The sequence below is a fragment of the Neltuma alba genome, unplaced genomic scaffold, assembly GCF_004799145.2.
Source record: "Neltuma alba isolate B1F8T4 unplaced genomic scaffold, ASM479914v2 tig00010386_pilon, whole genome shotgun sequence".
Lineage (NCBI taxonomy): Eukaryota > Viridiplantae > Streptophyta > Magnoliopsida > Fabales > Fabaceae > Neltuma > Neltuma alba.
In genome coordinates this window covers 240,098-264,523 of record NW_021635289.1, presented here as the reverse complement: position 1 = coordinate 264,523, position 24,426 = coordinate 240,098, and the positions used below count along the sequence as shown (strand labels likewise).

Genomic DNA, 24,426 nt, shown 5'->3' with positions numbered 1-24,426 from the left:
AAAATTAGAGGATTAAAGATGTATCTTTACGTTAAAGAAGTCTAAGATACTAAAATGTTTTTGGATTAGAAAGCAAATTGGTTTTACAAAGTAGAATGCTAATATACTAAAATAGTACTAATAATACCAACAAGCCATTAATTAATTAAGATAATAAGCTCTCTCACTCTTACCAAAAAAAAAAATAGAACCCACATGAGTTAGACTTAGTAGAATGAGCTAGTTCCTCAAAACTTTATCCTTGCAAGGAAAGATACCCACATTTAATATCCAATTATACTTCGAATAGGAGTATCTGCAGTAAAAAAATACCTATATGTATTAAAAAGAAGAAGAAAGAATAAAAGTCCGAATACACAACAGGTTTCCTATAAACTTGTATACAAACCAAGAACTCCGGCAGATTCAATAAAGCTAAACATCTTTTTTTTTTATTTTAATTTTTAACCGATTAAAATTCATGAATTTCTAAATGCATATAATCGTTTTTTTAAGAGATGTTTTATGAAGTTGGTCTGGGGGAAAAAAAGAAAACAAAAGGCTGAATGAAAAAGGAAAACAAAAGCAGGTTCCACTCTTGTAGGATCCAATATATACGGGTGGGGCTCCATTTTACACCTGTTTCTTTCAAACTCTAACTCAATACCTTTGAATTACTTCTGAGGTTCCAATATGTGTGTGTGTGTTCCTGCATGCTAATGAGATATTATCATCTTATGCAGAAATGGTGACCCAGAGGAAGCTGCTATTGTCTTGTACGCGAAGAAAGCAAAGAAAATTGACGGCTGTTTAGAACACACTAGACATATGGAACAAGAAATAAAATGAAAAAGATATTTTTTCAATGATTCAAAAAAATTGCCATTATGACCCAATAAAAGTAGAAACATACATAAACCATTGGGTATTGAGTAATTAACGATAAACATGGTACAAAAAAATAAAATAAAAAAAAATTCTTCATTGTTCTGACCAAAAGAAGCCAAGTCAATTGTTTTGGAGAGGTCAAAAGTTAACCTTACATCTAAACTTGCAAGCGCGTTCAGTCTGAGTGATCTCGAAAGCGAATTATTCTTCTGACGAAAGGTTTTTCCCTGCGATAGCTGAAATAACAAGAATATATCAATACGCCGAGAAGACAGAATCATGAACAAAAGATTGCATTCAACTAAATATGTTAAAGAGATATTTAATTTCCAAATCCCTATATTTTTAATCAGGTCTTTGTAGCCCCCCCTTTTTCTTCCTTGAGGTTTTATCGTTTCATTTGATTTTAATCAGAGCCCATAATTTTTTTTCTTTTTATTAGATCCTTATGCTTTCATGTGATTTTTAATCAAGTTCTTCGAGTTTTCCCCCCTTTTACCAGATCTCTAAAACTACAAGAACCTGATTAAAAATAATGTAAAACTACAGAGACATAGAAAGAAGAAAAGAAGACTACAAGGACCTGATTAAAATAAGATGAAACTGCAAGGACTTGGTAAAAATAAAAAAGAACCTACATGGACCCGACTAACAATGATGTGAAACTATAGGGACTTGCATGTCAATTTTCCCATCTCAAAAATCTAAATAAATCAATCCAAAAGGAAGCAAGAATATATACATCACATAAGATGAAACGCAAAAGCAAGCCAGCCCAATGGAGAAATGGATGGCAAAAGTTGGCCAGAAATTTTCACGGTCTAGAAAGATTTTCTCTGAAATGATCGTGATTATGCCTGAAAGCAACAAAATAGTCCATCCTGATGGCAGGCAGCTATGGAAAGAAAATGAGGAAGATCCCTGGGGACAACAAATTTTAAAAATACAATTATAAGAATGCCATAAGCGCCAGTATATCAGAATGAGGTCTCAAAATCAAAGCCATACCTGGAAATAATGCTTTATGAAAATTGCAGAGTATAAAATCCTCAAGGCCATATCTTTAATCAAGTCAAGGAATGAAAGATAATTTTTTCTTTCTTTTCCACAAAAGCTGCTATATCAAACGAGAATCAAGTATATATCACAGCATTGCGAAAAGATCAACATAAAAAGAGCTAGAAAGCCGTCTTATTGGCATGCTATTCTTTGTCGAAATAGTAATCATATCAGTTTTAAGTTAATCAATACATATGTTAATATCTTGCATATTGCTCAAACCTAATTTTGCTGCCTTCACTTTCATTTCCCCCCCTTTTATTACTATTTTATAATAATATTTTTATTTATTTATTTATTTTGTATCAAGGGCCTCACTTTCCTTCAACACCACCTTTATATTCTATCCCAATTTTTTTTTTTTTTTTAAAATTTTCCTCAAAACCTAATGATAATGTAGAAAGGATACTCATGGAATTTGCCAGGATCAAGCCGACAGCCCCAGCTAATCTTATGAGTACAACATTCAAAATTATATAGATCAAGGAGAACACGAGTAATGAATCATTTGAACGTTTGAGTTGGCTCTCTGATGCAACGGCGTGTAAGAAGGCTTCAGAGGTTCCTGAAGCAAATTAGAAAAACACAATCAACATTGTTGGACACAATACTACCAAGTCTAAAAGAGTAGATACATACCAATGCCTCAATGAATATAAACAATTAATAGGTGAACAATAATAAAGAATTCGATTTAGGAATGCAAAAACTGAGCAACAATGAGATAATGTAACTCACTAACCATTCATTGCCAAAAGAATGACATAAATACAATAATACTGGAGGGCAGTTGATGCTTCTCCGTCACTCCATTTTCCACCATAAAGCAATCTAATAAGCGAATAAGAATAACTCGGACCAAATGCCACAAAAACAAGACCTGCAAAGCGCAGCTAATTATTGACATCAACATCACTAGAATATGTAATTGAAGGCAAAAACATACAGTTCAAATCTTTATTCACTAGGAAAAATATGAAATACAACTACTCACGCAACCCTAATAGCCACATCTGTGCAGAATGTATATGGCTCTCATGAAGTTTGACAAGAGGGAAAGAAAATTGTCAGAACACTGAAACATATTTGTGCAGCTTTGCATCGTTGTGACTATTAACGTTGGACAGAAAGCAATAGTATGGAAAACTTCAGAAAAATCATTTGAAGGCCTTAGAAAAATTCAAGATGCCCTAAATTGCATACCTTGAAGATGATCAATGAATTGACTTTCAATCAAATTATATACTAATATAGGCTGTCATTAGTAGACCACACATCCGTCAGTTTACTATGGAATGCTCTTCCCCATAAAACATAGTTAGGGATCTGAGCAAGCAAGATCTAGTTGAAGGGAAGCGTCACCCAAAGTCAGATGGATAGTCTGACTTTCCTTTTTTCTTTACTCCCGAATTCCTTGTTTGGGAGGAGGGAATTAAATTAGATAGATAGCAAGGTTTAAGCCTCTTTATTTTTACCTCTGAGAAAGGTATTTAAAACATATATCAGACGAGTCCCATCAGGCAAGGAAGCATCTATTATTGATATGCATTAATTTACATAGTCAAGATAATCTTTAACTCCTGTGTCAATCTTTCTGAGGAAAACTTGATATCCATATTTCTTTCAGAGCTTGTTTATCTGAGCCTTGCAGTTCAGTTCCACTCAACATCCATAGCAAATTTTTGGAGGTTCTCTTCTACAAGACCAAAAGATATTGTCGGGACTAGCAACCTAAGACTACTTTAAGTGATAAGAATGGGATGAATTATAGGTAGAGGTTTGAGGTGAAACCCTACGATATACAACCCCCACCCCAGAAAAAAAAAAAATATTTTTTGCTATGACGGAATATAATAGGGACTAAATAATCATGTAATCCAGGAAAACAATATGGAATAAGATAAACAGAACATACAATATAGGATAAAATAATTAGGACATACCAATCAACAAAACTAGCTTCAGTGATTCCATCAAGCATTTTCCTAATTTCTTGCTTTTATCTGGGTATTTCCCTGTCAGGAATGATAGACAGGATACAAACTGTGAAAATAAAAATAATTTGACAGCAGTTGTATCACCCGCCAAAACAGCAAACTGTGTATGTGCGCACAGAAGTGTGCATAAAAAGTAAAAATCGGCATAAAACAGATATGACCGAAAGTGAAGATGCTAATCCCTCCCCCATCCATTTCCAGAATTTTCCCACCTATTGATCCCTACCTGAATTTTAAACCTATTTTTTCCAAGACAGAAAGGCTAAATTGTACCAGTCTAGAAGTAAATACAAAAGAAAAAAAATCAGAGAAAGATGCACTGATATTCTTGGTCCGAACATCAAGAGAAGAAGAGAGAAATAGAACCTGAAGCAGACCTTGCAAATGTTGAATATGAACTTTCTTCAAAAGGTAAAAAGACCAGCCTCACCACTAAACTGCCTGGAAGTTGATGACAGTTTCAAAATAATCGTGTATGCGTAAGAACTGGGGCAATGCATGCATCTCAATAAAAAAAAGAACATTCTAAAGTATTCACTGACCTAATTTGTCCACAAGGCCATACACAGCTTGATTATAGGGTGTATCCAACCACACAAGCACCATTTTTTCTCCTTCTTGAAGGATCAACTTTCGAAAGGACTGGAAGGTAAACAGCATGCACATCTTTGACAGCTGCCTATCAAAGCCAATCACCTTTTGCTCCCTGCAATTTTTTGTTTTGTATAAAAGAAAGTTTATCAGAGATAAAATAATCCACAAATAGTTTGAGGATAAGAAATCCTCAAACAAGAAATGACCAAAAATTTTAGAAACAGAACAAATAAACAAAATCCAACAAAGGGAAAGGGGGGGGGGGGAAACAAATGAAAGAGCTGTCCAATCTCTTTGTTCAAATCAGATACATCAAATCCTTAAGAAACTGATGCTTCATACACAATTCAATTCCATATCACGTGTGAAGGCCGTGAATAAGCTAGAGCAGTATGGCAATGTGATTATTATTATTATTAAGGAACCAGGGCTTTTACTTTGAGGAAAGTGGGGTAGCTAAAAATTTAATGAAGAATTTGGACTTGAATAAAGAGTTCTAGGCTTGGGTTTATTTAGCTTTCAAGAAATCGACTGGTTTTAGGTAATCATGCAATAGTGCAATATAATAGCATACGGTGATGCCGATTGAGCCTCATCTGCAATGACAGTACAAGAGGGTTCTATATACATCTTGGCGCAAATATTATTTCTTGGTCAATCACAGAGGCAGAAGATAGCAGTATGGCTTTTATGATGTCCGGAATGTAATGGATAAAGTATTTGCTGCGAAAATTGAAGGTGCAGTTCAGTGGACTGACTCAACTTAATGTGATAACTTAAGTACAGTAATTATGACCAATCCAATACTTTATGCTAGATCCAAGCACACTGATCTTGATCTGCACTTTGTAAGAGAAAGAGCTATGGAAATAAATTCTAGTTAGACTCATCCCAGCTTCATGTCAAGTTGCTGACAGGAGGACCAAGGCAATTCCAAGCAATATGTTTAATAAGTTTAGAACTCACTTAGATGTAGAAGGGTCCTTGGAATTGAGGGAAGGCATTAGAGTAGTTGAGAGTTGGTCTCTTATTAGCCTCTTCTGTTTCTATTACTCACCTCTACTCTAGAAATACTGGCATGTACACTAACACGAGCTATGAATATGACACTCTAATTCTCTCTACTCTGCCTCCTCTCTCTTGCATCTGATATCCATTCACCATATGCATGCTTAAACCTTACTTCTCTGATCCTATTTATAAGGCACTTCCAGCATGTTTCACACAGACCAAGAAAAACCTTAACCTTCATTAATTCTTATTTAAAATTTAATGACTTTCCAACTTTATCCCTATTTAACATACATTATACTTCATATGAACAAAATCAACACAATAATAAATGAGGGGTAAAATTGTACATTCATACAAAAAATTTCTCTCAGTACCCTATAAATAGGACAAAAAAATATCTTCTCTCTCTACCCTATAAATAGGACCAGAGGAGTAAATTTCAACACTATTGAAGATGAAAGAATTAAAGCAAACCAAATTCATCCACATATAACTCAGATAACTGGAATGGGCATGAGCCTGTTTCACAGGTACTCAACAGGGACAAAAAATTGCTCGGTTGTTTACAGCTCTCAAGTTTCAAGTAATTCAGTGATATCTCACTTTTAACAGTAAATGAATACTAAAGTTTTCCAGCTATTGCAGAACAAAAGTAATCACATAGAAGTTGCCTATAGCAGTGCCAATCTAAGTCCTACATTACTCAATCCTCTCATTGAGCTTCCATTGCCTAATTTTAGATCTATTACCAGTTGGAACATTTACAATTCCATTTTCACCCTGGCGAGAAGGATATATAATTGATAAAATAACTAACCATTTATATATAATATACATAATATACCTGAATGGGAAAATGAGAGAACTTCTAAATTTGCGGAAGAGAACCAGATAGCCCCAATAGCCCAGAAATATGGAGGCTCCATATGCAGACTGTGATAAAGCAAATATGATTGGTTTTTCCTGAAAGCAGTCATTCCACTCAGAATCAGATCAATTTATAGAGACATTAAAACTTACAATGCACTTTGTGGTCCACAAAATTGATTGCTTTGTCAGATGCGGGATGAACACAAGAAATAAAATAGAAACTAGATGATGCTCCTATTCCCCAAGAAAACAGATAGATAAAAACGGAAATACACAGCTGAATCTGGCAATTAATACCACCAGCATGAAGTAAATTAAAATGGAGGGTTAAAGGAGAGGAAGTTGAGAGAGCATAAGCACTAAGAGCGGACATGATCACTTTATGCTATCAACAATAAGGATGATAAAGAACAAATTTTATCGTAAATTCCCACTAAACTCTTACCATTCCAGTATGTTTGACAATAAGGATGTACATTGTCATGCATCGTGAAATAGTAGCTACTGTCTCAACCATCAACCTCAATTCCAGCAAGACCAAGTTCTGTGAAAGAATATACAAAGGTTCAGCCAAAAGCTCCAAAATACACGCGCAACCTGGCATAAGAAGTGAGCTAACATAAACAAAATTTCACATAGCAATAGTTTGGGGAGTTCAAGAGTGCTTGGTTTGATGTGCTTGTTGAGAAATCAAATACTACTCAGGGTAGCATATGAAATTCTTCTCTTTTTACAATATTAGTGTACAGTAATATTCCAGCAAGATAAGTTTATGTTTGACTACTTGGAGCCCTATAACAGGGAAAAAATAAAAATAAAGAATCCTCCCGTGCTGAATAGTCAGAGAACACAAACAGAATAACCAAAAAAGTAGACAGAAAATTCAACCAATTACCATTGATCAAAACAGCTTGCCCTTGAGGACCAGAAATATTAATTTCTTGCCACCAGAAGACGAGCAAGCAAGCTGCAATTGTAATAATTATTCCAAGTGGGAGACTCATCCAGGATACTTTCATTAGCTTCACAACATCTTCTTCCATTGAGGATCCATCACTACGATATAAAAGAGATTTATAACTCAACAATATCCTATTCCTTTCACACAAAATAAAAGCAATAATCGGATGATTTCACTGCACAGTGCATAAAACTTCTCTAACTTGATATAAACCTTATTCAGATGAAAACAATTAGCACTTAATTATGGTGCTACACATTTAGACCTGACACTGAATCTGCATTTTCCTTTTGAAGGGGATGTTAAAAGTTAAGTCAGCAAAAATACATTACAGGCACATACCAACGGAAGAACATGAGCTAAATAACAGCTCATTGTCAACCATGGAAAGGCTAAATCACTAATTCGGGCAAGATAATGAAAGGACAAAAAAATTAAAGTCTCACTTTCTACTTGCATGAAGTAATAGCTCTAAAACGAAATTTGCAAAAGTATAAGGGACTACCGTTTCATGTCCATCCGCAAGCATGCTCGCCGGAAGCCCTCTCGACTGAGAAACAAAACACAGGTAACAAAAAGATAAAACTGCACTGCATATAGCTGCATCAGGGGCAAAAATGCAACATAAGAATAAATCAGCTCATATCACGGCAGTGATCATCTATGACTAAAGGATCTGAAAACAAAGCAGTAGACCATCCATGAACTTCATCAAATTAAATAACCCTGAAAATAATAGAACAGAAGAAAGAGTACCAGTAGTAGGAGTAATCAGTTATAAAAACTATCTAATAATGTAAGAAAATAAAAGAGAGAGTGAGAAAGTACAACGCAACCACAAATTTGTTAATTTTGGCATAAAAGGAAAACACAAGGTTCCAGTAAACAGTAATAAAACCAACACATGCGCACACAAGAGATGAAGGTGGGAAATAAAGAACTCCAGTAAACATAAATAGAAAATTTCAGAAACTTATACCGCGTAGTCTTCTTCTTTAAGATGCCTCACAATCCACGTATTGAATACAAAGGGTATTCCTCTAGACAAAAATTGAGTAGCTGCGTGATATCACAAGCAAAAGTGAAAATATCAAATCATCAAACTCATAATACCTAGGAGACATTGCTTTGAAAGTATGTCGCAAAAGAAAACCATAAAATATGAGGGATAAAACTTTTTCAAGGAACATTTTTGGAAATCCAAACTCAAAAGAAACTGGCAATTTAGAAAGATTAACCAAAAGTGCGGTTGACAAAATTCAATGATCAGTAAGAGCATTAAACTGATCATTAAACATGCATTGAGTTTATTAAAAACTCTATCAGTCAATACTCCAAAGTTGAATTATTCCGCCTTCATGCCTTCCCATCCAGCAGTCGATTCTTCATTTACACTCTGATACTAAGATAATTTATAGAGACTATAATATACTCCTGATGTTTCCCTCAACATTTTAAAAAATATAAATAAACTATATGGAAATAATATATTTGAAGTCAAAGACGATTCACACTCCACAATACATTTGCTTTAACAAACAAGTATTAAATGAATAGCTTTTTTCTTGCCAAATGAACTAACCCAATAGGTATTTGAAGGTACGAGACAGATTGGTGGGGTCTTTATCCGTCGACATCCTAAAAGGAGATCAAGATGCGGCCTTTTATGTATTAGGACCTGCGACATCGAAAATACTACAGTCAGCATCTATAATCTTCAATAATTTAAAAATTAAAAGAAAAACCTAGCGAAGACAAAACGTCTCTGTATAAGTATTGCAAACATTCCTACCACTATGAAAATTAACTTTTCCCTTTGGAAATTTGGGAACTTTAAAATGGGTTCGTTGGAAGATGTTAGCTAGAATAAGCTAAATCAAACAGGCAGGTGGCTGCGTATGATTGGCGGATAAGCCGTCACTCCGTCTTCGCAAATCTGAGTGAGGGAATGGAGCTAAGACGCCTGATTGTTTGGTCGCCCGAGGTGAAAGGCGGGAGATGGAGCCTGGACCAGGTGAGGAAGAGGGTAAATGGGACTAGGGGAGTTGCTACTAACTAACTAGCGATTAGAGTTAGAAAAATCATTTTATAGCATCCATATTTTTTTTTCCTCAACTTTTCAATTTGATATTTATATTTCAAGGTCAAAATAATTTGATATTTGTATTTTTTTTAAATCATTTAATTTTAGTATGCTATCATTAATCCCTGTAACTTTATGTTAGAGTAGTTAGTCTCTTTACAATAACTAATGGTACTAACGGAACAAAATTAAAGAATTTATTAAAATCAATGAAATACATACAAAATAGTATATTTTGAAAATTAAAAAAAATATATCTATTAATTAAGATGAGTTAGTACCTAGCAAGAGAGATCCGCATATCTATATCTATCTATATATCTATCTATCTATCTATCTATCTATATATTCTATAAACATTGTGAGTACTTTGTGATTGGTCCACGTAGATGTGCAAGTATTGGGTCACGTGGATTGTGTTTTGTGACTTGTGAATATTTAGTTTTGTTTTTATCAGTTTTTTTGGAGAAGTTGAGGGGTCAGGCTTTGTGTTTTGTTCTTTCTCCAAGTTCATGAATTAGCCGCATCATTAGTTTAGAACTTTGATTGGTTAGCTTTATTTTTTCTGTCCACGTGTGTTGGGCTTTTGGTTTCTCATGAACCGATATCTGCTATACTTCTAAAATCATGGTTTGATTTCTATCCAAACACTCCCTAAGTTTGGTTCGGTTGGCTTACTTTCTTCCCAGTTTGGTTTTATCTTGAGTGCCTCTTTCTTGCTGTTATTATTTCTGGTGCAAAATTTGGAGATCTCCCCTCTTGCTGACTCCATATTGCTATCCCTTCCATATCCGTCGTTATCTTTTTTACTCCGTAATCGGACGGATGTCTCTATATCATCGTGACGTCGTCGATATTGAATCGTGTTGGTTCCGGCACCGTATTACTCGGACTCTTGGCCCTCCTTTGATCTTCAATCAATTAGCCACCCAGGTCTAGTGGTCATATCAGAAAAAAGACCACCTCTTGGACTTTGGAAGAACACACGTAAGTATACTTCATATATTATTTATTTTCGCTTTAAAGGATTAGGCAATAGGATGAGGTTACAAGCAAAGTGAGATTTCATGTTGTTATTTTATCAATCACAGACCCTTTCAGTATGTAAGAGAAAACCTTGATATCTTGTGTCTTCACTGATGTTTAGACGCTTTTTTTCTTTGTTAATCATTTTTTTTATCTACTATATTCCAGCATGATAAAGTATTTGAACTGTTTGGAAACATTATGTTCTTTTCCTTTTTTTTTTTTTTTGGATGTGTATAGGGATTAAGATGCTGAAAAATCATGAGAACACCAGCAACATTGTGTTCAATGATGATCAACCACTATGGACTTGGAATACTACACCACAAGATGCATCCACCGAACAAAATGAAGCTGGACCTTCTTCGTTTGCTTCACGATTCTTATATTTAGAATCAGATAGAGTATTTTTAAACTTGGGTTTAACTCTGTTATGTAATGGAAAGTTTGTTATGTTAAGCCGATGCCAATAATAATAGGATTTTTAATTATATTAATGTTATATGTAATGGAAAGTTTAATATGTTATAAGCAGATGCCAATAATAATAAAACTTCAAATTATGTTGCCCTTCGGTGTTCCTATCATATGCTGCAGACATTCAAGTGGATGCTTTTAGGAGAAAACAAACTTCCTATTTGATTTTTGCTAATGACCGAAATTTATTTTATTCTGCATAACAATAAATTAAAAGTTGAAGTGCAACTAAAACATGCAAATGCTTATTTTTGTTTATGTTTTGAAATCAAAATCATCACCCACGTTTTCATTTCAAATAATGTATTATTACACTTGTCATAGAAATTGAATTATATTGTTATTTTTCAAACAAAAAAGGGGAGTCTACTATTACAATTTTACTTTCTAACCATGCATTACAAGCCCAAGTGGTATTGTAGGATGTTTATTTTGCATATATACCTTATTTCCCTTAACACGGATAATTTTATTGTAAACAACAAAATACCGTACTCATAAAATTGATGACCAGGGGAAAAAGGCAACTTTTTTCCCGCCAACGGTAAAAATGCAACTGTGTATATGGTTTAGGTTTAAGTAGTTTTGACTATCAATTGCAGCCAATCCTTTTGTTATATGGAGCTTTTCTTACAGTTTTGCTCTAGATGCAAAAACCTTAAAATCAAGTAAAAGGAGATCAACGTTTAAGTTCTGTTTAAGAGAGAGAGAGGCATTTAAGTTTGGGATATCTATAACATGTATGGAAAACATGCATAAAAATTCCCATTTTCAAAGAAGTCCAGATTCTCGTGTTATTAAATTAAAGGGTATTTAGAGATGCATTGAATTTTGGATTATCTATAAGATGTGTTATTCTATTTAAAAGATCAAAAGATAATGGAAAACATGCATAAAAATTCCCATTTTCAAAGAAGTACAAATTCTCAGTGCTATTAAATTAAAGGGTATTTAATTAGTAATGGGTCACGTATTTTATCCCTAAAAATGTGTAAATATTTAAGATTGTCATTATATCTGACCCTAAAGAAAAATAAGATAAGCATGTGCGCCTTGCTTGGCTTTTTCTTTATATCTCTGATGGCAAGAAAGACTTTTCATATTGATGATAACAAAATCCAAAAATTTGCGATTTGATATTGTTCTTATCCTATTTTTAAAATTTGGATTATCGAAATTTAAGTTTCAATTCAAACTATTTTGGATCAAAAATCAACTAATTTGTATATGTATACCAAAAGATAACAATTACTTGAAACCAAAATTTAGTTGTAGAAGATATCGTATAATAAGAACGAGAGAGGGAGAGAGTAGTTCATGACTTTTTGATTAGAAAATTCATTGATTCATTGATTCATTGGTGTGGCGAAATTAACTACTATTGGTATTGTCCTGTTTTTGAAACTTGAATTATTAAAATTTAAACTTTAATTCAAACTATTTTAGACCAAAAATCAACTAATTCTCCCATATCAAAAAATGATAATTATTTAGGAAAAAAAATTATTTCTAAAAATGTCATATAACAAGAGGACTAGAGGGTAATTCACGACTTTTTTTATTAGTTACTTCATTAATTGATTGATACTATTGTTGTTATCCTGCTTTTAAAATTTAGATTATTGAAATTTAAATTTCAATAAAAAAAAACAATCTTTTTTACACATGCAATTGATATAGCATTAGAGTGGTTTTATTCTTCCTATGAATTTGTTTTCCTAATTGGCACTTAAATAGCCTTTTGCTGATTGAGGGACATTCGAGAGCCATTCGTATTGAAATAGCTTGTTTCTTTTTTCCAGGTCATGAACCAATCCCATTATTTGGTCATGAATCTTTTCATGATATTTTCCTAATTTTTTTCCTTTATCTGAACATTAAAAAAAAATTTTACATTTTCTGATATTTGTTATGAACTAATAATATACAATGACATCAGAAAAACATCTATTTTAATATTTTTCTTTTCTTTTATATTTATTGTTTAAATCATTAGATCATCAGATCAGATAATCATACCAACCGCGTAGTGGCACTCAAGTGAAATGCATAATTTTTTTTTGTGAATAATTAATATATAATGAAATCGGAGAATATCTATTCTGGTTTTTTTAGAATAAAATCTATTAGTTGAGTGTACAATGTATAATTATTCCCTTCATCCCTTTTCATAATCAATAACTATCATTCTCCTGTTGTTCTTAAATATAAGCAACATTTACAAGTTGTCTTAAATTTTTGTAGCAAATTTTATATTTTATCCTCATTAATTAATCATTTTAATAATGAATATATTTATTATTTTATTTTTCAGACTACTATCTCTCTCCATCACATCTTCTTTCTCTTTCATAATGTTTTTATTATAATAATTTTTTATTCTCCTTCTTATCCTCTTTTCCCTCATGAATGAGGGTATTTTGGGGGAAAAAAGCTTTCAATTTCTACATATTTATTATCTTTAACTAATTTTTTGATCTATGTAATGGGATCCAAAGTTATTTATAAAAAGGGACAAAGGGAGTAAAATAGTGGAAAATCTATTTTGATGTGTTTTGTTACGAATTAATATAGTGTGATTTTCTCAACTCAAAAAAAAAAATAGTGTGATTTTCATAAGAAGGTTATGCTTCAATTCTTTATTTTTTTTTGTGTCTCTTGAGTTGGATTCTATTTTATTCAAAGATAATGGTGGAAATTTAAAAAGTTGATTTCTCTCGTGATAATTCTCGAGTATTTAATTAAGGAATAAGTGGGGAAAATACTAGAGGCTTTGAAGGAAAGCAAAATAAATACTTTGGGAGAAATAAATTTTTATAATAATAACTAATTGATTTATTAGTGGAAGAGATAATGAATGCATTGAAGAAAAACAAATTAATTATGTTTTACTTTTTTTGCCGGCAATTATGTTTTACAATTATGTTGTGCAAGGATAATAAAATGGGGAAAAAAATAATGAATGCTTCATGGAAAACAAATTGCTTTTAATAACAGCGGTCTGATTAGTTTCTCTCCCCTGTGAGTCTTCTCTCTCCTCTGTGAGAGTTAGTTACGATGGTTATCGCCGTTTTCTTGTGAGTGTGTATTCTGCCGCCCACTGTCACGGAATCAAAGAGCATCCGATTTGTTGCGCATTGCAACAGGGAGGAATTCATGAGAGCTGGTGCTAGGAAGAGTGTGGATTTGATAAGTTGTCATTCGATGGCTTCTTTGTGTGAGGTCGTGAAGAAGCAGGGGGACACCGAAGTAAAGCTTGTGCGGAAGAAAAGAGAGCAACGTAAGTTGAACGGAGGCGCTCTAGTAGGAAAAATGATGACAGAAAAGAGTTTTAACATGCCTACAGTAATGAAGATGATTAGAAAAGGATGGAACCTTGAGAACAATGAAGATATGGAGATTATTGAGATCAACGAGAAGGCCTTTATCTTCGAGTTCAGATGCAGAGATGATTATCTGAGGATCTTACGAGGACGACCTTCATCAATTCAAGGTATGTTACTAAATGTTCAGATTTGGAAAGATTATATGGTGTCTAAGGACATCTATTTTGATTATTGCCCGTTCTGGATCCAATTCCATGATATTCCACTAGAAGGCATGGATGCAGAGAATGTGGTTACACTTGGCGGTGTGTTTGGTGAGGTCATGATGGTAGAAAATCTCAGGCAGGGTGATCTATTAGTTGGAAGCTTCCTAAGAGCTCGAGTCTTGGTTGATTTGAGGAAAAGTATGGCAACTGGAATTTGGGTTCTGTGTCCAGAAAAGGATAAAGTATGGGTGAAGGCGCATTATGAAAGGCTACAAAACTTCTGTTATTACTGTGGTAGGATTGGGCACGATCAGAGACACTGCTCAAATTGTACAGAGGTTGAGGGGAGTTCCAAACTGGATTATGGCAGCTGGCTAGGTGTTCCAGGTGCAAGGAGTATCAAGATCGAGATGGTGGAATGCAATGAAAGGTGGGAGGAAATTGAAGCATGTAGAAATTTATATAAAAATCAACGAAGTGATAAGGAAAGAGAGGAAGGAGGGACAAGGGAAGATAAGGTTAATGAGTGCAATGCATCTAAGAGTCTTATCTCTACAGAGGGAGCTATGGAGGATTCTAGAAGTAAGGAGGGTTGGGCAGGGAATAATTCTGAAGAGGTAACATATGAGAAGGGCATAGGAAGTGAAGTTGAGAAGCAAGAAAAAGCAAAAATATTGCCTAGTGGTGCAGACGATGTAAATGCTAATAGACAATTGGATAGCAAGGGAGCATGTGAGAGGGGCCTGATGTCTCCAAAGATTGTTGAGGGTTTGTCTAAGGCAATTGTCGTGTATGGCAATGCTTCTCCAATCTCAGAAGTAGCCCTAAGGGTTGAAAGAATTAATTTGAAGAGAGCCATGACTGATGACATTGAGCAAAGGAAATTCAAAAAAAGAAGATTAACCTTTACTGAGCATTATGATGATGATAGTAAGGGAAAGGAAGGCAGTAGAGTACTTGGTGAAAGAAAGAATGTGAGAGCACTGAAGAGAAGACTAAGGAGGGATGGGAAACTGAAGAGAAAGGCAAGAGGCAATAAGAGTGTGGAGCAGATTGTTTTAAGTACTATGGTTCCTTTCCCCTCTAAAACAGAAGAATGTGGGGGCTCTGAAGGAAATGCTAAGGGCACTGGTGGCTGGCCGCAAACAGCCACCAAGAGGCCATGATTTTCCTTGCATGGAACTGTCAAGGTTTGGGAAGAGCCTTGACAGTGAAAAAACTAAGGGAAGAGAACTTGAGGAGATGTCCCTCAGTTATCTTCCTCATGGAGACTAAAATGTTGAAAGCTGGTATGATGAAAATAAAAAAAAGATGTAACATGGATGAAGAAATGTATGTTGAATTGATTAGAAGAAGTGGTGGATTGGCCCTTTGGTGGAAGAAGGATGTGACTATTAACAATTGGCATTGCTCAAAGAACATTATCCATACAAGTATTCATTCTGTTGTGCATGAAGTACCTGAGTATGTGACGTATGTGTATGGTGCACCACGGGCAGAAGAGAAGGAGGAGGTTTGGAGGAAGATGAGAAGTATTGCAAATGGGGTGCAGGGTACTTGGCTATGTATGGGGGATTTTAATGATCTGGTCTCTGTGTATGAGAAGGAAGGGAAGTGGCCAGCGGATATTAGGAGAATGATGAGTTTTCAGAGCATGTTATCTGATTGTGCTCTTTTGGATTTGAATTACTCTGGTGCCCGCTTCACGTGGTGCAATCAAATACTAGGGGAAGATCATGTGAAAGAAAGAATTGATAGGGTAGTGGGGAATGTGGAATTCAGAGGAAACTTTCAATCAACTTTGGTGTTGCATGTATAGCCAATGGGATCAAACCACCATATGCTTGCTGTTGATTGTGCATTCAAGCATACTTGAACCCATAGATCCTTTAAATTCGAAGCAGTGTGGCTAGAACACAAAGATTATTTGCAAATAGTTAAAGAAGGCTAGCTGCAGTGTAATGTTTTGGGTAGAGACAAGGTGGAGGAATTGATTTGTAGGCTTGAAAACTATAAGAGTTCTTTCTGATTGGGGAAGTAGAACCTTTCCTAATGCTCGTAAAGTAATACAAAGTTTGACTTTAAGATTAGAAGAATGTAGGAAAGGGAACTTTACTTTAACCAAAAAGGAGGAAATGGAGGAACTTATTAATCAAATTGAGAGAGCGTGGGATAGGGAAGAGGCTTACTAGTGGCAGAGATCAAGAGTTCAATGGCTGAAGGTTGGAGATAGGAATACAAGATTCTTCCATTCATCCACTATCCAAAGAAGGGCGAGAAATAAGGTGGTGAAGTTAAGAGGAGAAGGAGGGGTTTGGCTTGAGAGTGAAGAGGAGATAAACAGATCCTTTATGAAGTTTTACAATAAATTGTTTTTCATCGGAAGGTTGCAACAACATAGAAGTGGTATTGAATTTTGTTTAGAGACTGGTCAAGGAGGAAGAAAGTGCAAGCCTTGAGGTAGCAGTCACGAAAGAAGAAATTAAGAAAGCAGCATTTCAGTTGGGGGGTGCAAAAGCACCAGGTCCAGATGGTTTCTTTGGAATGTTTTATCATTCTTCTTGGCCAGTTGTAGTTAATGAGGTGACTGATATGGTTCTAGACTTTTTCAACAATAAGGCTAGTTTGTCTGCTTTAAATAAAACAAATGTGGTGCTTATTCCAAAGGTAGAAAATGCTGGGTGTGTGGGGCCATTTGGACCGATTAGGTTATGTAATTTTGCTTATAAAATTGTGTCGAAAATTCTAGCTAATAGAATGAGACCTATACTGGCTCGAATCATTTCCCAGAATCAAAGAGCTTTTGTTAAGGGAAGGTTGATACAAGATAATATCATAGTGGCACATGAAGCTTATCTCTATCTGAGAAACAAGAAAAAGGGTAGAAAATATGAAATGGCAGTAAAAGTAGATATGAATAAAGCATATGATAGATTAGAGTGGAAGTTTATTAAAGAAGTCATGAGGAAGATGGGCTTCAGTGAGAAATGGCTCAAATGGATAATGGATTGTGTGAGATCTATGATGGTGAATCTTGTGGTAGGAGGGAAAAAAATTGCTGAAATAGAAATGAAGAGAGGAATCCGCCAGGGTGACCCACTCTCCCCTTTACTATTCATCATTGCAGCTGATGCTTTGTCCTTAATGGTGCAATGGCATGTTGATAAGGGTTTGTTGAGAGGGATTAAACTTGCGAAACAATGCCCTCTCTCTCACTGTTTCTTTGCTGATGATTCACTCTTCTTTATCAATGCCAAAAGTAGTAACTGCAGAAGGTTAATGGAAATTTTTAAGGTGTACTCTGAAGCGTTTGGACAAACAATCAATCTGGACAAATCTTGTATCTTCTTTTCCAAGAATACAGTTGAAAGGGTGAAAAATGAAGTTTTTGAGGTTTTGAGAATTAAAACTTCTGATGATCCTGGTAAATATTTGGGTCTGTCGATACTGTGGGGCAAGTTAAAGGCAAAGGCTTTGAAGTTTGTGAAGAACAAGATGAGCTCAAAGATGCAGGGATGGAAGCAAAGGTTGTTGACCTTTACAAGGAGAGAGATCATGGTAAAGGTAGTAGCAAACTCAATCCCTATTTTTCCCATGTCCTGTTTCAAATTCATTAAGAAAGTATGCAAGGAGTTTGATAGTTTGGTAGCCAGATTCTAGTGGGGACAAAAGCAGGAGGAGGGGAGAATTCACTGGAAATCCTGAAGATATATGAGTAAGGATAAAGGGAATGGAGGAATGGGATTTCATGACTTTATGATGTTTAATGATGCTTTATTGGCAAAGACTGCTTGGAGGCTGCGCCAAGGACAGGATGAGCTATGGAGCAGGATACTGAAAGGCCTCTATTTTAATGATAAGGATTTTATGCAGGCTAAGAGAGAAAATAAAGTGTCTTGGTGCTGGTCAAGCATTCTAGAGAGTAGGGACTTGTTAAAGAAGAAGCTGGTTCGGAAGATAAATAAAAGGGATAGAGTAAGCTTGTTTGAAGGTAGATGGCTACTTGATGCTAATGAATTTAAATTGAGGCAAAGGGTGTTATCTGATGAGATGAGTAATATGAAGGTGGTAGATATTATTGTGGATAGACAATGGTGTTTTGAGAAGGTAGAGCATTGGCTCTCAGATGAAGATAAGAAATTGATAGCCAAAGTTCGAATCCCCTTTATTGAGGAGGACGACAAATATGTGTGGATGGGAAGCAAAGATGGAGTGTATTCTGTTAGAAGAGGATATAAAATGGCTAGAGACTTAGCAATGGACTCCAATGAGGATGTCCCGAGCTGCTCTTACAGAGTGAATAATAAGTTGTGGAACAGTCTTTGGAAAATTAAAGCTCCTCCAAAAGTCATCCATTTTCTTTGGTGGGCTTTCAATGATGCTTTGGCTACATCTGACGCTTTATACAGAAGGAAATGTGCCTGTAGCCCCATGTGTGGAATCTGCAAATCACAGATGGAAACAATAGAGCATGCGTTATTCCTGTGCCCTTGGGCTAGGATGTGTTGGTTTGGATCCCCCTTGGCGCTGATGTTTGATGAAAGAGTCATGGTGAGATTTGACAGATGGTTTGAGGGATGGATCGCTAATAAAATTGGGGCTGATGAATTTAGTACTACTCTGTTTGCTTGTATTTGTTGGCAGATTTGAAAGATGAAATGCTGCTTTCTATTTGAAAAAGAGGAGGTGGATGCTGTGAAATGCCTTCAAATAGCGATCAGACTGACTAATGAATTTTGGGGCTGTGTAAGTAGAAGGAGTGAAAGACTGATGGATGTACAGAATTTTGTTAGAAATTTTTTTTGGCAGAAGCCAAGCCAAGGTTCTGTAAAAATTAATGTGGATGGTGCCTTTGATGCAAAGGGTGGCTCTGCTGGTATAGGTGTTATTGGTAGAGATAGAGAAGGAAATTTTTTAAGGGGGGTAGGCTTAAAGGTTAATGCCCGGTCTGCTTTTATGGCTGAGTGTTGGGCCATGCTGGAAGCGTTTAAGACTAAAGATTTATTTGGTGGAGACATGGTGATTTTAGAAACTGATTGTTTGGAGTTGTACAGGTGTCTGAAAAATGAAGAGGTTTTGAACTGTGACTGAAGGTGTACAGATTTATTACTGAAGTGCCTGGAGCTGGGAAGGGTTGACTGCAACTGGGTTTTGTCTTTGGTTTCACGTAAAGGCAATAATGCTGCTGATAGAATTGCAGCTTGGGCAATGAGGGGTGTGGTACCGCAAGGGTGGATTGACATTCCACCACCCTCTCTAAGGTCAATTCTGTTGCAGGACCTGGAAAGTGCTGGCATTTCCTCGGCTGATAGGGAAGGTATAGGTTACTTGGCTTGCGTTTCTTGTCTTAGGTTGTATCCTAGGCTTGCGTTTTGCTTTCCTTTTTTTGTGCTTATTGTTGCTTTTTTTACTTCCTTCGGTTCGTTTCTTTGCTTTCTTTCTGGTTGTTAGCATGTGTAATCTTTTTTGATATATTAATATGATGGACTTTGTTTTGGCCAAAAAAAAAATTGCTTTTAATAACAACCGAGTTATCCTCAATTTATTAACTCTGATAGGTGTATTACATATTTTATATACTAAAGTGAGGACTTAATTAAATAGCTTATAATCTCATTTTTTTTGAATTATATGGGTTCATTCTTCTTATGAGTGTGTTTTCTCAATTCGTACTTGAATAGTCTTCTGTTGGTTGATGGTTCAAGAGTTTAATTTGTAAGTGGGTATTAACGAAACCTATTTCTTTGTCCAAGGTCATGACTCAATTATATCATTTGCTAGTCTTAGTAGAAGAGATTGATTTTTAGTACTCAATCACACAAGCATCTAAAACTAATATCAACAAATGATAGCCCTATTTTGTGTCTTTTCTTATTTCTTTGATTACTGATTAATTTCAACAAGCACAAATCGCAATATTTCTAGGCCTGCGATACTTGCCCATATTTTCAACTTTAGGAGATAAGTAGAAACATTTTTTGGCCATTTGATTGGTAGGAATATTAGGTAAGGAAAAGATTAATCATTAAGAAATTTTTTGAGACAGATTTGTTATTAACCAATTTAATTGTGATCTGAATAGATACATTAGTGAATTTTTTTGGGAAGAGTTTCAGGAGGCTTCAAAGATTAAGTATAAACCAGCCTTGACGGAAGGGGGATGGAAAATTTGGTTTCAATTATGGTAGGGTGTGGAATTTGATATTGAAAAGAAAGTTGGAAGGTAATATTCGTATACTTATGTCAATGTGATTGTGTTAATAATAATATATATATTTTTTATATTTTATACGTTCTATATAATTTACTCTTAGGATTATTATGCAAGAAAGCTATATCTTAAGGTTAAAATATACCAATAGGTGATACTTTAGATAAATCAAATAGTAATAAGTGATATTTTTTAGGGGGACATCGATGAAAGTTTTTATATGATTCAGGGACTCTCTAGTTTCTTTACTCATAGAGGAAAAAATTTTTAAAATCTATAACATAGACTACAGTAACAAGCATATACTCTCCCCAGTGCATAATATAAGTTGTTTCTGGTATGATTCATTCAAAATATAAATCACTCTGAGAATAATAACTACTTTTTTTTTTGGTTCTGATTAAAGTGACACATGTTATAAATTGAAAGAAAGATGTGTTTTTATAATTTATATGTTCATTAAATAATGATGACAGTATGGTTCTTTCAAGAAATAATTATCTCAATAATTGATGATGTTGTATGTCAACATCACATATGATTATTATACTAAATTTATTACATATGTATTATCACATTGTCGTTTATATTTAAAGATCCATCGATCCTGCCCCCTGAACATAACTAGTATAGTTTCTTATACTATTGGCAATGACGACAATTGACACAAAGATTGACAATTATAATTTGTGATGAGTATTTTAACAATTTTGTATGTTTGGCATATTTTAAAAAATATAGCTAATGTGCATTTTTAAATTTAAATTTTAGTGATTGAACTATTATTAGTTCACCCGTACAGCGCACGGGGTAAGGCGTCTAATTTTGCTAAAAAAATTGTGTTGAAGTCTCGAGATGTCAATTTAATGCAGTTAAATTTTAAAAAAAAAAAAGGGCTCCAAATATTATCTTATGAACAAAATCTCAGCTATAAACTAAAAATTGGATTTATATTTATTTACAGTTGGAATCTCTAAATTTATAATTGTCTTAATCAATATTTATAATTCATGTTTAAAAAATTCTTATTGAAAAACATGCTATTATTAAATTGAATTGTTCTTTTGAGAGTCATCTGCAAAAACTAAACAGGAAAATCGACCTAGTTACCATGAGCCCAAAACCAATAGAATGAAGTCACGGAATCCCCAAGTGTAAACAAGTTTCTATGTTCAATTACTAAAATAACCTTACTTAAAATTTTATAAAAATAAACGACACCTTCCCTCCAAGGTGGATTGCTGAGCCTCTCACAGGGGTTCCAGCCATTTTGAAACATGAGAATCTCATCCTAATCATTTTAAGACAAGACAGGACACAGGATAAGGGTGTCTTAGGACCCGTTCTAATATATTATCTTTCTTTTGTTATAAAAATAAGAAAGTTAGAGGGTAAAAAGAGAATAGCAAGACAAGAATTAGGAGAAAAAACAAAAAGTATTTCTCATACATTGGTACAAATACCTTGTATATGGCCTCTATTTATAGGCCCCCAACCATTAAAACCTAATCAAAGGATTATAAAGAAATGAATAAGGAAATAATGACAATAAATATGAAAAACTCCTCTTAAGTCATTTATTGGGGGGTTATGGGTTTAGAACATTCAAAAATCAAGAATCTTATGAAAAATTCTAAGAGTTGAGGGTTATGGACATCCATATATATACAATATTTATAATACTCTCCCTTGGATGTCTAGAATAAATATTGTGTCTCATTAAAATTTTACTAGAAAAAACCCATTGGAACAAAAGCCTGATGAAGAAAAAAAAGTACACAATATATATTGGAGTTGCCTCGTTAAAACCCTAACAAGGAAAACCCCATGGGACAAAATATTGGCTAAGAAAAAAGAGTATTGCATGATCTTTAATTCCTGAAATGACAACATCACTTTTACTCCCCGTCAACAGCATTACTTTTTATCATTTTATCACAATAGAGTATACTAATTTCTCAAGCCATCCAATACTTTTTCAAGCACATCTTCCTTTCAGCTGAACTATGCATGATATGTTGTCATCACCTTATATTAAAATGTATTCCTCTAACATATCCTTTGTAAATGTGAAATTGTCAATTTATTCTTCACTTGCATTGAGGCAATTGCAAGAAAGGTTATTCTGAAAAACACTATAATATATCTTGCGTCGATATGATTAATTTAATTTGAACAAAATGATATCATATAATAGTTTCATAAAACTATCATACTCAATCTCAATTTCGTTATTCATATATATACCTACCGAAACTTAAATTTATCAATAAAATTATAACACGTAAGATTGACAATGTACGTAGATATTATTATAGAATAAATATATAGGACTTCTAGCCTATTTAGTTAAATATATTTTGCAGACAAAATTATCATAACAAAAATCACATATTTTGCAATCATTAATGCATTCAAACTTGATCTAGGACACAGAATTATTTATTTTTTAATATATTTTTCTGAGCTAAATATGTATACTCAGATTATCTTAATTAACATAATATTTTAAATATTGAATGATTTTCTTTTATATATATATGCTTCTGGCATTTTAAATCCTTCAAAAATTCTAATGTAAACTTCATTATTTAGCAAGCTACATGGCTGTAACAGTATGTAACAAAAACATATTTCATTTTTCATATACTGTCAGACTAGTAATAAGTGCAAAAATTATTGCATCCACCACAAAATACTATAAATAATCATAATCACTAGACCTTTATGAAATCCTTTATTTTTACACAAATATTCATATGTCACATAATAACTTTGTATTTCATGTGTTTGGACTGCAGGTGCATAATTTTCGTATATTGAAATAATATAATCATATTTTCATTGCGTCTTTTGTCTTTTACTTTTCCTTTTTGCTTTTGACCAAATTTCTATCTTCATATAAGATCCTCTTTGAAATAATGTGATATTATTATCAAAAATATTGTCAACAACTTTATCTTTTTTGTTCTATTTTTCCTCTTGTGATATAACTTATTAAGATCTCTTCATTACTTTTCAGGTACTTGAACCTCTTCTAGGTTTTTTTTTTAATTAACTATGTCTTAGCACTCTTCTAAAGTATGCTTTTTTAATATGAATTCTAAATTTCATGCTCTTTTTTATCTGATATAATTATATTTGAACCGATTAATCTCTCAGGCATGTCTCACTTTTATTTATACTAATTGGAGTATTTTTAGCTGGAATATGAGATTTAGTAATACTCACTTGGGTCAGTAATAGCATCTGAAAGATATTTTGTAACATGAATGCATTCTTTGATGAACTTCTGGTTCATACCATGAAATATCTGAGGATCTATACTTGATAATAATAGTGCATTCTATATGTTATCTTTTCCAGCTCCTTAATTTTCCCCCCTCATGTTTGTTGAAAAAACTTTGTCAAATAACAATCAATTAATCATATAATATAAGTCTCATAAATTTATTTGTTTCATTTAGAAACATCCTTTCATTTCATTTAGAGACAAGGGGATTTTTACTCAATATATATCCCAACTTTTTTTAAATATCCATTTATGTGCATGGTAGTGGGCTGATAGTAATAAATATTGTATATTTAAACTTTTAAGATGGAAATATTTGGCTCCTAACTAAAAACTAATTTTATTGGGAGAATTTGTTGACTTGATATGTGTAAGTACTATAAAATATCAAACCAAATGTGTCAATACTGAAATGAAGATCTTGTTCTCAAAGTATTGATCTA

At 33.9% G+C, this 24,426-nt stretch overlaps 2 protein-coding genes across 4 annotated transcripts; one reads left to right on the top strand and one right to left on the bottom strand.

The window, feature by feature from the left end:
- Positions 1–836: 836 nt before the first annotated feature.
- On the bottom strand, positions 837–9,389 carry LOC114756305 (protein RFT1 homolog). 3 transcript variants are annotated; one of them, XM_028945243.1, is made up of 15 exons: positions 9,155–9,389; positions 8,945–9,040; positions 8,342–8,421; positions 7,868–7,962; positions 7,297–7,457; positions 6,847–6,998; positions 6,376–6,494; positions 4,466–4,629; positions 4,290–4,364; positions 3,870–3,941; positions 2,669–2,806; positions 2,336–2,491; positions 1,876–1,928; positions 1,610–1,788; positions 837–1,103 (listed from the first exon to the last, which is right to left on the bottom strand). In XM_028945243.1, the coding sequence occupies exons 2-15, from the start codon at positions 8,997–8,999 to the stop codon at positions 1,043–1,045; spliced, it is 1,560 nt and encodes a 519-aa protein (XP_028801076.1). In that variant the 5' UTR covers positions 9,000–9,040; positions 9,155–9,389; the 3' UTR covers positions 837–1,042. The 3 variants fall into 3 exon arrangements, with proteins under 3 accessions (XP_028801076.1, XP_028801074.1, XP_028801075.1); XM_028945241.1 differs by having other exon boundaries at positions 9,171–9,389; XM_028945242.1 differs by lacking the exon at positions 837–1,103 and having other exon boundaries at positions 1,649–1,788; positions 1,876–1,915.
- A 6,409-nt stretch (positions 9,390–15,798) lies between these two features.
- Positions 15,799–23,721, top strand: LOC114756308 (uncharacterized). The gene is made up of 6 exons (XM_028945247.1): positions 15,799–16,293; positions 16,905–18,044; positions 18,267–19,031; positions 19,290–19,499; positions 19,596–19,797; positions 23,714–23,721. Exons 1-6 carry the CDS (start codon positions 15,799–15,801, stop codon positions 23,719–23,721), a joined length of 2,820 nt encoding a protein of 939 aa, XP_028801080.1.
- The last annotated feature ends 705 nt before the right edge of the window (positions 23,722–24,426 follow it).

Bases quoted from the DNA above. Each gene is read 5' to 3' on its own strand.
- LOC114756305 (XM_028945243.1), bottom strand. From the start codon at position 8,999: ATGTCGACGGATAAAGACCCCACCAATCTGTCTCGTACCTTCAAATAC. The intron at 6,999-7,296 runs GTAATTGGTTGA...TTCTTATGCCAG, and splicing joins GCAAGCTGTTTTGATCAATG to GTTGCGCGTGTATTTTGGAG. The intron at 1,789-1,875 runs GTATGGCTTTGA...TGTTGTCCCCAG, and splicing joins TCATAAAGCATTATTTCCAG to GGATCTTCCTCATTTTCTTT.
- LOC114756308 (XM_028945247.1), top strand. From the start codon at position 15,799: ATGGATGAAGAAATGTATGTTGAATTGATTAGAAGAAGTGGTGGATTG. The intron at 16,294-16,904 runs GTATAGCCAATG...AATTTTGTTTAG, and splicing joins AATCAACTTTGGTGTTGCAT to AGACTGGTCAAGGAGGAAGA. The intron at 19,032-19,289 runs GTGAGATTTGAC...TTTTTTTGGCAG, and splicing joins TGTTTGATGAAAGAGTCATG to AAGCCAAGCCAAGGTTCTGT.